The 13384-nt window shown below is 38.7% G+C and overlaps 1 protein-coding gene and 1 pseudogene across 1 annotated transcript in view; both read left to right on the forward strand.

The window, feature by feature from the left end:
* The window catches only part of SLC49A4 (solute carrier family 49 member 4), a 161459-nt gene that overhangs the window by 44672 nt on the left and 103403 nt on the right, over positions 1 to 13384 (forward strand). The window contains exon 4 of the mRNA XM_037836960.1: positions 13250 to 13379. Coding sequence (XP_037692888.1) covers positions 13250 to 13379 — 130 coding nt within the window. The remainder of the gene's footprint in view (positions 1 to 13249; positions 13380 to 13384) is intronic.
* On the forward strand, positions 4874 to 7136 carry LOC119534511 (annotated as a pseudogene).

Raw genomic sequence — 13384 nt, forward strand, 5'->3', positions numbered from 1 at the left:
ACCACCAAAATAAAAAATTCATAGATGGGTCTCAACAGATTTAACCTGGCAGAAGAAAGAATGAGCAAACTTGGAGATATATCAATAGACATTGTACAGTTTGAAAAACAGAGAGAAAAAACAATGAAGAAAAATTATCAGAGTCTCAGAGAAATATAGGACACCATTAAGCATACCGCATGTGTGTAATGGTACTAACAGAAGGAGAAGAGAGAAAGAGGAAGAAAAATATTTGATGAGATAATTACTGAAAACTTCTCAAATGTGAGAACAAACTTTAATCTACACTTCTGAGAAACTCACTGAACTCAAAGTAAGGTAAACCAAAGAAAGTCACACTGAGACACCTTATAGTGACAATGTTGAAAGCCTAATACACAGAGAAAATCTTGACATCAGTAAAAGAAAATGACTAAATCATGTGCAAGAGAGCCCCAATAAGATTAACATCTGACTTCTCATCAGAAACAATGGAGACCAGAAGGGAGTGGAATGACATATTCAGAGTACCGAAAGGAAAAACAACAACAGCAACAAAAACTGTCAGCCAAGAATACTATTTCCAGCAAAACTGACTTTCAAAAATTAAGGCAAAATAAGGATCCCCAGATAAACTAGAGCTGAAAGAATTCATTTATAGCAGACTTTCTTACAAGAAACAATAAAGATGTTTCTTCATGCTGAAAGTAAGTGACTTCAGAAATGATCGAATCGACTTGAAGAAACAAAGAATGCCAGTAAAGGTAATTATGTAATTATAAAGGACAGTATACTTCTATATTTCTTTGCTTTTCTTCTCTTAACCAATTTAAAAAGCAATTGTATAAAGCTGTATGTATTTTATTGTTGAGCATATAACATGGAAATCTAATCCATCTGATAATAATAGCACAAAGGAGGCAGGAAGGAGCAAAACAGTATAGCATAAGGAAATGACACCAAATGGTAACTCAAGCCACAGAATGAAATGAAAAGAACCAGAAATAGTAAATAAGGAGGTTATTGTCACAAACTATGAATACATACCTAATCTCTGACTCTCAGCTCCTTTAAAAGACAAAAAATTATATAAAGTAATCATTATAACACTATATTATTGGGTTTATTACATATAAATGTAACACGTATCACAATAATTACACAAAATAAAGGAAGAGGGACTAGAACTTTATAGAAGTCACATTTCTATATCTCACTGTAATTAAGTTAAGCTGAAGTAGATTCTGTTAAGTAAAGAAGTATGTTGTAAGCCCTAGGTTAACCACTATAAACACTTTATAGTTTAAAGTAACTATTAAAAAAAAATCATTAAAAGACTTAAAATCTTATACTAGAAAATATTCACTTAATGCAAAAGAAAGCAGTAAAGGAAAAACAGAGGACATATAAAAACACATGAGAGGATCTAAGGTGGCGGCATAGAGAGGAATGGAAGCTAAGTAGTCCCCCTGGAACAACTTAAAAAAAAAACAGAAACAGCTAGTAAATAATCCAGAATAACTGCAGGGGGACAAACATGACCATCCACTCATCATACACCAACCTGAATTGGAAGGAATGCCCGAGATCACAGCATAAAATCTGTAAGTAAAAACTGCAGATCCAAGTCGGGAGACCCCTCCCCCCACAGCCCGAGCTGCAAAGCCTTGTGGTGCCAGAGAGAAGCTCTCTCCCAGCAAGCGAATATATCTCAGCTGAGCTTCTGCTGGGGTTTTAATTAGCGAGTGTGAACTGCTCACTATGAGGTACAAATCCCAACAAGCAGACAAAGGCTTTGGGTGACGACTGATCTTGGAGAGCCAGAGGGTCGCCTTGGACTAGCTCTGAAGGGGACTCTCTGTTCCTTTTTCAGCTCACTGGAGAAAGCCTCAGTCATTTTCAGTTCCCAGTTCTGTGACCCAGACAAGGGTATAGCACAGACAGAGAGAGACCATTGAAATGCTAATGACCTCCCCCTAGGGGGTCTATCTTCTCTAAGAGGAAAGGGGTGGGGTCCAGCTCTACCACCTGCCGTCCATTCAGAACTTGGGGAAAAACAGCCACACTTCCTTACACTAGTCAAGAATTACAGGCTAACAGGCACCACCTGCTGGGCAGAAAAGCACAGTGACCTGAGGCATCACAGGGTGTACCAATTTTCTAAGACACACCCTCAGGGAAACCAGATACTGAATATTTCTTCCTTCTGGGAACTGAGTCCATTCTGGTCTGGGGAGGCCTGATTGGGGTAACCAAGGAAACCATGCCTAGACAACAGAAAACTACAGCCTACACTAAGGAAAATGAGGCTATGGCCCGGTCAGGGGAACAAACTTGCACTTCAACTGTGATGCAGGAATTGCAACAACTAATAATAAGTCAATTCAAAAAGTTTAGGGAAGATATGGCAAAAGAGCTGAACCGTATAATGAAAACACAGGACGTACAGAAGGTAGAAATTGAAAGTTCAAAAAACCAACTGGCAGAATCTATGGAAATGAAAGGCACACACAAGAGATGAAAGACACACTGGGAACATACAATGGTAGATCTCAAGAGGCAGAAGAAAACACTCAGGAACTGGAGAACAAGGCATCTGAAAGCCTACACACAAAAGAACAGATAGAGAAAAGAATGGAAAAATATGAGCAACGTCTCTGGGAACTTAAAGACAAAATGAAAAGCAAGAATGTATGTATCATTGGTGTCCCAGAAGGAGAAGAGAAGGGAAAAGGGGTAGAAGCAACAATAGAGGAAATAATCAATGAAAATTTCCCGTCTCTTATGAAAGACATAAAATTACAGATCCGAGATGCGCAGCGTACCCCAAACAGAATAGATATGAATAGGCCTACACCAAGATGCTTAATAATCAGATTATCAAATATCAAAGAGAATTCCGAAAGCAGCAAGAGAAAAGCGATCTATCACATACAAAGGAAGCTTGATAAGACTGTGTGGATTTCTCAATAGAAACCATGGAGGCTAGAAGGAAGTGGGGTGATATATTTAAGATACTGAGAGAAAAACCACCAACTAAGAATCCTATATCCAGCAAAACTATCCTTTAGATATGAGGGAGAGCTTAAAATATTCTCTGACAAACAGACAATGACAGAGTTTATAAACAAGATACCGGCTCTACAGGAAACACTAAAGGAAGCACTGCAGACAGAAAGGAAAAGACAGGAGTGAGAGATTTGGAAAACAATTTTGGGAGATAGTAGCACAGCAATATAAGTACGCTGAACAAAGATGACTGTGAATATGGTTGAAAGAGGAAGGCTGGGACCATGTGGGACACCAGAACAAAAGATGAACGATAAAGACTGAGACTGTGTAACAGGGAAACCTAGGGTGCTCAACGATTGTAATAAAAGGTACAAATATGTTTTTACATGAGGTAGAACAAATGAATGTCAGCATTGCAAGGTGTTAAAAATAGCATGGGATGGGGGAAAATACAATCAATGCAAACTAGAGGCTAGAATTAACAGAAACATTGTATTACGCTTCCTTTAACGTAGCAAAGGTAATATACCAAAGCTAAATGCATATGGGGGGTGGGGAATAGGGGAAGGGTATGGGACTTCTGGCATTGGTGATGTTGTCTGACCCATTATTCTACTTTAGGTTAATGCTGTCTTTCCTTTTGTCACCTTCTAGCTGTCAAGTTTTTTTTGTTTGTTTTTCTCTCTTTCTCTTTTCTTTTTCTTTTGCCTCTCTGCTTTCTTTGACTCTTCCTCCGTCTTTGTGGAAGAAATGGAGATGTCCTTATATAGAAGAGTGGCTATGGTGCTCAATACATAAATACATGACTATACGGAGAGCCAACGATTGTTTACTTAGGACAGAATATATAGTGTGTGAAAAAAACCATCTTAAAAGAAATGGGTTGATGAAGAAACCTTGAGGGCACTATTATATTGAGTGAAATAAGAAAGAAATATACGGCAAATATTGCAGGGTCTCACTGATATGAACTAACTATAATATGTAAACTCATAGACATGAAATATAAGTTACCAGGATATAGAACGAGGCTAAAGAATGGGGAGTGGTTGCTTATTATGATCAGATTGTTCAACTAAATTGAACTTAAATGTTTGGAAATGGACAGGGGTGATGGTAGCATGTTATGAGAATAACAGTACTGAAAGGTGTGTGAGGTGGTAGAAAGGGTAAGCTCAGAGTCACGCATGTCACTAGAAGGAAAGTTGGAGGTATAAAACAGTGAATCATGTGGTGGACAATGTCCATGATTAACTATACAAATATTAGAAATCTCTCTCACGAACTAGAACAAATGTATGTCACTATAACTAGAAGTTAATAATAGGCATATAGGGAAAAACTATATACCTATTGCAAACTATATACTACAGTTAGTAGTATTTTAACATTCTTTCATCAACAGTAACAAATGTACTATACCAAAACTATGAATCAATAATGGAGGGGGGTGTGGTTAGGGGTATGGGAAGATCTGAGTTTCCTTTTTTTTTTGCCTTTATTTCTTTTCTGGAGTAGTGAAAATGTTAAAAAAATTGAAAAAAAAATGTGTTGATGGATGCACAGCTGTATGGTGGTGCCTTGGGCAACTGATTGTACACTTTGGATCTTTAGATAGTTGTATGGTATCTGAACAATCTCAATTAAAAAAAATTAAAAAACAAAACAAAAAAAACACGAGACACAAAGAAAACAAAAAGTAAAATATCACATATAATATCACTAAAACATTAAATGTGTATGGATTAAGCAATTCAGTCAAAAGGCAGAATTTGTCAGACTGGATTAAAAAACAAGATTCAGGGAGGGGCGGAAAGAAGATGGCAGCGGAGGCCGGATCTTGGCGCCGCCTCCCCCAATCCTGCAGCCGCGCACATGAGGCGGCTCGGCTGGGGCCAGCGGTGCTTCGAGTCCCGAGCTGGGGGGACCCTGGCGGTGGCGCCTGGCCCTGCTCTGTGCCGGCGCCTCGGCTAGAGTGAGCGACGGCGGCGACGCCTCTTTCCTCCGCCTCTTTCCCTGTCGCTGTGCGTCCGAGTGGTGGCGGGCGGCCGAGGCGGCGGTACCGGGATGGAAGACGTTAACTCCAACGTGAACGCGGATCAGGAGGTGCGGAAGCTACAGGAGCTGGTGAAGAAGCTGGAGAAACAGAACGAACAGCTGAGGAGCCGGTCCGGGGCTGTGCAGGGCTCCAGCCCTCTCGGGCCCCGCAGCCCGGTTCCGGCAGGCACGTCCACTCCCTCTTCCAGTGCAGCGTCCCCTCGGGGCTTCCCCTTGGGCCTCAACGCCAAATCTGGCTGCGGGGCCGGGTCCAGCCCGAGGGGCATGAGTAGTGAGGAGCTGCGGGACGCCACCTCCTTGCTGGCGGCAGGCGAAGGCGGCTTGTTGGACAAGGTGGAGCCGCTGCGGCCCGAGGAGCTGGAGCGCCTGTCAGGCTGGGAGGAGGAGGAAGAGAGCTGGCTGTATTCATCACCAAAGAATGAACCAATGCAGAAATCAGTTAGTCCGTTAGTTTGGTGCAGGCAAGTTTTGGATTACCCAAGTCCTGATGTTGAATGTGCTAAAAAGTCTCTTATCCACAAACTTGATCAGACTAGGTCAGGTCTCAAAAGGCAGAGTTTATACAATAATCCTTTCAACTCTGTGAGTTACTCAAATCCTTGCAGTCCAAATGCAAGTAGCCCATATAGCGGTGGTTTCAATTCTTCATCCTCAACCCCAGTGTGATCTCCTATAGTCAAACAGCTTATACTTCCTGGAAATTAAGGTAATTTGAAAAGTTCGTCAGACAGAAATCCTCCACTCAGTCCTCAGTCCTCTATAGACAGTGAGTTAAGTGCTTCAGAATTAGATGAAGATTCAGTTGGATCCAATTATAAGCTAAATGATGTAACTGATGTGAAGATTCTAGCTCGGATGCAGGAAGAAAGTCTCCACAAAAATATGCAGCCACCACATCTCCTCGCAGTTCTGGTTCATCCTGCAGTTCTACAAGACGGGGTACTTATAGTGATCAGGAACTTGATGCACAAAGCTTAGATGATGAAGATGACAGTATGCATCATGCAGTATACGCTGCTGTTAACAGGTTTTCACCATCACCACACAATTCACCTCGACCATTACCTGAACAGTCACCCAGAAATTCCCCTCGTTCATGATCTCCCGCTCAGGGAATAGAATATAGTAGAGTGTCCCCACAGTCAATGATTAGCCACTCACAGCAACCTTGCCTTTCACTTCAAGGTCATCCCACAGATTTACAGACAAGCAATGTTAAAAATGAAGAAAAACTAAGACGCAGTCTTCTAAACCTGTCCCGAACATCTAAGACACAAGTTGACTCAGTGAAAAGCAGCAGAAGTGACTTAAATTTTCAAGTGCCAAATGGAGGAATACCTCGCATGCAGCCTCAGGCTTCAGCCATACCTTCTCCAGGGAAATTCCGCTGCCCTGCAGCACCATCTCCTTTGGCTCTTCAAGAACCAATGAAAGCATTTAGGAACCATGGCTCTGGTTCTGCTGGTAGCCAAGAAACAACACAGCTCACACAAACCACCTCCTCCCCTGGGCCTCCCCTGGTTTAGAACACAGTCTCAGCAAATCCCCCCAGCAAAATCCCCCCAGCAATATCAACAGCACTACTCTAACCAGCCTGCAGGGACAACCGGAATGAGGAGTGGCTTGCCCAGACCCAGTGCCCCTTCTGCTGGGGGTATTCCAGTGCCTCACAGCAAGCTTCCACAGCCTGTTCGCAGATCCTTGCCAACTCCTAAAATCTATGGTAGCATGAAAGATGACAGTTGGAAAGATGGCTGTTATTGACCAGCAAAGACAAGAATGCAGAGGTTTTCATGGACACCCCTCCACCAGAGTAACAGACAACTTTTATATGCAGACTGTTCAGATAAGACTCTTGGGATTTATAACATCCCAGCCCTCTCTGTCTTAATTAGCACAAACTGACAGAGATGATCAAGCAGCACTTTAATGACATTTAAGATCAGCTGTGTTTGTTTCATACAATCACCCTCCATGGAATCACTTTTAGTTTTGTTTAATAGAAACTAAGTTGTTTTTTAATATTTGACAGAGGCCATTATCTGGGCAAAACCCTAATGGATGCCAAAGATAAATGCCCATTTGTAAATGAGAGAGTACCTTTGTGTATTGGAAAATGGTGAATTCAAGCTATTTACAACTTTTCAACCTAAATTACTGTATAACTAGAACCAATAATTATTTGTGTTGAGAACTTAAAAAAAAAAAAAAAAAACAAGATTCAACTTTATGTTGGAAGCACATTTTAGTTTCAAAGATGCAATAGGTTGAAAGTAAAAGGACAGAAAAAGATAAACCATGGAAACAGCAACCATAAAGGAACTGGAGTAACTATACTAATGCCATACCAAATAGAGTTTAAGCAGAAAGTTACTAGAGGTAATTTAGGACATTTTATAATGATGTAAATTCATTGGTAGTCATAGCAATTACAAACATATATGCACCTAACTATAGGACTCCAAAGTGCATGAAGCAAAAAAGGGCAAAATTGAAGGGAAAATTAGACAAAAGTAATCATAGTTGGAGTCTTTACCCCATTTTCAATAATTTATATAACAATGAGGCAGAAAATTAACAAGGATACAGGAGATTTGAACAGCACTATAAAACAACTAGACCTAACTGATATCTATAGAACACTTGACTCAATGTGAGCACACATGGAACATTCTCCAGTCTAGATCATATCCCAGGCCCAAAACAAGTGTCAGTAAATTTAAAAATATTGAGATCATATGAAGTATATTCTTCAAACACAATGGAATAAAATTAGAAATCAATAACAAAAGGAAATTTGAGAAATCCACAAATATATGTAAGTTAAACACCATGTCTAAATAACTGTGTCAAAGAAGTAGTCACAAGAGAAATTAAAATACATTGAGATGAATAAAAATGAAAACATAACATACCAAACTTATGAGAGTCAGCTAAAGCAGAGATTAAAGGAAAATTTATAGTTGTAAATAACAAGATTAAAAAAGAAGACAAACCACATTTCAGTAACACAACATTCCACCTTAAGTGACTGTGAAAGAAGAACAAGCTCAACTAAAGCAAGTGGAAGGAAGGAAAATTAGAGTAGAAATAAAATGAAATAGAGAATTAAAAAAAAAAGAGAAAATCAACAAAACTAGAAAGTGGTTCATTAAAAAGATCAAAAAAATTTGGAAACCTTTAGCTAGACTGAAGGAAAAAGAGACAATTCAAATTACTAATATCAGGAATGAAACAATGGAAATCACTACTGATCTTGCAGTATTAAAAGATTATGATGGAATACTATTGAACAACTCTATGCCAACAAATTAGATAGTTTAGATGAGATAGATAAATTCCTAGAAAGACACATACCGCTGGAAATGACTCAAGAAGTGATTAAAAAAAAAAATTGAATAGACCTGTGCCGCTTTGGAATATATTATGTCCCCCGAGGAAAAAGCCATGATCTCGTGGGATATTTGGATTAGGGTGTTTCCATGGAGATGTGACACACCCAACAGTGGGTGATAACTTTGAGTAGATTATTTCCATGCAGGTGCAGCCCCGCCCATTCAAGGGTTGTCTTGATTAGTTTACTGGAGCCCTATACAAGCTCAGACAGAAGGAGAAAACCCACAGCTAACATTATACTTAATGATGAAACACTGAATACTTCCCCACTAAGATCAGGAACAAGACAAGGATGTCTACTCTTGTTACTTCTGTTTAACATTGTACTGGAGATTCCAACAGGATCATTCACTAAGCATGAAAAATAAATAAAAGGCATCCAGATTGGAAAGAAAGAAGTATTGCAGATGACAAGATATTGTATACAGAAAACTCTCTGGAGTCCGCTAAAAAACTATTAGAATTTAAAAATGAGTTCAGCTGGTTTGGAGGACACAAGATTAATATATAAAAACAATTGTATTTCTGTTTATTAGCAGTGAAAAATCTGAACACTGAAATTAGGTAAACAATTCAAATTACAAAACTGTCCAAAAGGAAGTATTTAGGAATATTTTAAGAAAAGAAATTCAAAACTTGTGGTCTGAAGACTACAAAACGCTGCTGAAAGAAATTAAAGGAGATCTAAATAAATGGAAAAATACTCATTTTCATGGATCAGAAGTTTTAATGCTCCCCAGATGGCAATACTCCCCAAATTTATCTAGAAATGCAGTACAATCTCATTAAAATCTCAGCTCCCTTTTTTTTTTTTTTTTTTTGGCAGAGATTGAAAAACTTACACTACAATTCATATGGAGATGCAAGGCACTGAGGGTAGCCAAAAGAATCTTAAAGAAGAACAAAAGATGACTCATACTTCCTGATTTCAAAACTGACTTACAAATCTACACTAATCAATACGGTGTGGTACCGGCATAAAGATAGGCATACAATCAATGGAACAGAAAAGAGATTTCAAAATAAACCATCACGTTTTTGATCAGTTGACTTTTGACAAGGGTGCTAAAACAATTAAGTGGGGAAAGAATAGTCTTTTCAACAAATGGTGATAGAATAACGGTATCCACATGAAAAAGAATAAATTTGGACCCCTTCCTTACACCACACAACAAAAATTAACTCAAAATGGATCACAGACTGTTTTAGTTTCACAGCTGCTAAAACAAATACCATAGAATGGGTTGGGTTTACAACAGGAATTTATTGGCTCACAGTTTCAGAGGCCAGAAGGCTTGCTTCCTCCTGGAGTCAGTATTTTCTGGCTGGCCGGCAATCTTTGGTGTTCCTTAGCTTTTCTGTGACATGGTAATGCACATGGCAATATCTTCTTTCTCCTTCAGTTTCTGTTGACCATGAGATACTACTTCTTAACTACTAGAATGGCTGTAATAAAAAACACAGATAATAACAAATGTTGGTGAGGATGTAGACAAATTGGAACCCTCATACATTGCTGGTGGGAATGTAAAATGGTGCAGCTGCTTTGGAAAACACTTTGGCAGTTCTTCAAAATGTTAAGCATAGATTACCATATGACTCAGCAATTCTATTTGTAGGTATGTGCCAAAGCAAAATGAAAATGTACATACATACAAAATTTGTACATGAATGTTCATAGCAGCATTATTCATAATACTTAAAAGGTGGAAACAAACCAAATGTCCATGAACTGAGGAATGAATAAACAAAATGTCATATAGGCATACAATGGAGTATTATTTAACAATGGAAAAGAGTAAAGTACTGATATATCCTACAACTTGAATAAAGCTTGAAAACATTCTGCTAAGTGAAACAAGCCAGTCACAAAAGACCACATGTTTTTTAATTCCATTTATATGAAATGTCCATAATAATGAAATCCTTAAAGACTGAAAGTAGATTGGTGGTTACCTAGGACTGAAAGGTTTAGGGAACTATAAGGGTGTGACTACAAATGGGTACAGAGTTTCTTGGGTGGGGGGGCGGGGGTAAGGAAAAAGTTCTAAAATTGATTGTGGTGATGATTGCACAGCTCTGAATTTACTAAAAACCACTGAATTGTACACTTTAAGTGGATGAATTGTATGCTCTGGAAATTATATCTCAATAAAGCTTTTTACAAAAACCCCAAAAGAAACATAGACAAAGAATGTGAACAAGTCAATCACAAAAGAAGAAATGCAAATGGTCAATAAGCATATGAAAGGTGTTCATTCAGTGTTACTAATAATTAAAAGAAATGTAAATTTAAACAATCCATTAACATTTTTTGTTCTTTAGATTGACAAAAAAAAAAAGATTGAAAATATCAAAACAGGAAAAAAAAAGAATATGTTAATCTTGTTTTTAAGAATTAGGAATATATGAATTTCTAATTGGATTAAATAAAATTTTCTGTTGTTGAGTATCGTGTGGGAATATTGTAACTTCTGCTAATATAGCTGTAGAATTAGAATTATCCAGCTGAAAGAAATCACTTCACCTTTATTAGCCCAGAAAGAGTAAGGGATTTGCCAAAGGTCACAAAGTTAATTAATGATATAGTCAGGTCTATATGCCAAGTATCCTGACTGCCAGAGTGGTGCTTTTCTACTAAACTGGATTCCAGTTAACAAACAAAAGTTGACTTCCAAATACCAAAACTCTTGAGGGAATTATTGGGACTCCTGGGAAACTTCCTTTCTGCAATGGTGTCAAACTAAGATTATTTGAATATTCATTTTCTTTCTGATTGTTTAATATTCTACCTTAGCTGATATTAAGTTCTGCTCTCTGTATCTTTGTGTCTTATTTTTGGATGCTTTCTTGTGTTCTTCAAATTTCCCATGTAGCCTGTAAATTGGGTCTGGCCTGCACTATGTGTCATAATACCCTTCTGTGATTGATCAAACAAACCTCCTATCTTGTTCTTATCAGTTTTCTCTATCATAGTCTTTCTTTCTCAGTAACATGTTCTTAAGACAATTATCCTAGACCTGTGTTTCAAAGTCTCTTTTATAACAAGGTATTCTGGTTTGCTAATGCTGCCATTATGCAAAATACCAGAAATGGATTGGCTTTCATAAAGGGGATTTATTAAGTTACAAATTTACAGTTCTAAGGCCATAAAAGTGTCCAAACTAAGGCATCAACAAGATGATACCTTGACTGAAGGATGGCCAATGGTGTCCGGAAAACCTGTTAGCTGGGAAGGCACGTGGCTGGCATCTGCTGATCCCAGGTTGTGCTCTAGCTCCTCTCTCAGCTTCTATGCATTCTTCTTTCTTTCTCCCAGGTTGTTTCTCTCTAAGTGCCTGGGGGTCCTGTCTTAGCACATCTCAGGGCAAACTCTGGGCTTCATCTCTTAGCTTAGCATCTCCCAACATCCTTCTGTCCTCATCTCCAAATGTCTCCAAGTATCAGCAAGTATCTGGGCCTGTGTGGCTCTTTTTTTTTTTTTTTTTAATTCAGTTTTATTGAGATATATTCACATACCGTACAACTATCCATGGTGCACAATCAACTGTTCACAGTACCATCATACAGTTGTGCACTCATCACCCCAATCCATTCCTGAACATTTTCCTTATACCAGAAAGAACCAGAATAAGAATAAAAAATAAAAATAAAAACACCCAAATCATCCCCCCCATTCCACCCTATTTTTCATTTCATTTTCATCCTCAGTTTTCCACTTATCCATCCATACACTGGACAAAGAGAGTGCAATCCACAAGATTTTCACAATCACACCATCACCCCTTGTAATCTACATTGTTATACAGTCGTTTTCAAGAGTCAAGGCAACTGGGTTGGAATTTGGTAGTTTCAGGTATTTACTTCCAGCCATTCCAATACACCAAAACCTAAAAAGTATTATCTATATAGTGTGTAATAATGTCCACCAGAGTGACCTCTCGACTCCATTTGAAATCTCCCAGCCACTGAAGCTCCACTTAGCTTCATTTCACATCCCCCCCTGGTCAAGAAGATGTTCTCAATCCCATGAAGCCGGGTCCAGATTCATCCCCAGGAGTCATATCCTGCGTTGCCAGGGAGATTTACACCCCTGGAAATCAGATTCCACGTAGTGGCGAGGGCAGTGAGATCACCCACCAAGGTGGCTTAGCTAGAGAGAGAGGGCCACATCCGAGCAACAAAGAGGTACTCAGGGAGACTCTTAGGCACAATTATAAGCAGGTTTAGTGTGTGGCTCTTTTTAAAGTACTCCAGTAAACTAATCAAGACCCATGCTGAATGGGCAGTGCCACACCTCCATGAAAATAATTCAATCAGAGTTATCACCTACAATTGGGTGAGTCACATCTCCATGGAAACATTCAATCAAAAGGTTCCAACCTAATCAACACACTTCTGACCCCACAAGATTGCATTAAAAAATATGGCTTTCTCTGGGGAACATAGTATATCCAAACCAGCACATAAAGTATGTTGATTTTTAATGTCGTTTTTCCTCAGAGTAACATTTTTTAACTCCTTCATTCTTTTTGTCACTATAAGGTACCATAGTACCACCATACTTCTTTGCTTATCATATGACTTCTTACCTACGACCTACTAAAATTTATCTCATTACATATCCGTCTTTCTCACTAGATTGAGCTATCTTGGCCAGGTACTACATTTTACTTATCTGGATATAATCTTAGGGCTTAGTTGATGCTCAATAAATATTTGTTAGATAAAGAAATACTTGAAATTTTTAACTCCTTTGCATTGCCTGCTTAACATTTTACTTTGTTGATTTTTTTCCTTTCAGAATTTGGAGTTGTCTGCTTAATATTTTCTGCAACACTAGCTTATTTCCCACCCCGGCCTCCTCTTCCTCCCAGTGTTGCTGCAGCTAGCCAGCGGCTGAGTTATCGGCGGAGCTTTTGTAGATTATTAAGGTAAA

This window comes from Choloepus didactylus, chromosome 1 (assembly GCF_015220235.1).
Source record: "Choloepus didactylus isolate mChoDid1 chromosome 1, mChoDid1.pri, whole genome shotgun sequence".
In the NCBI taxonomy this organism is placed as follows: domain Eukaryota; kingdom Metazoa; phylum Chordata; class Mammalia; order Pilosa; family Megalonychidae; genus Choloepus; species Choloepus didactylus.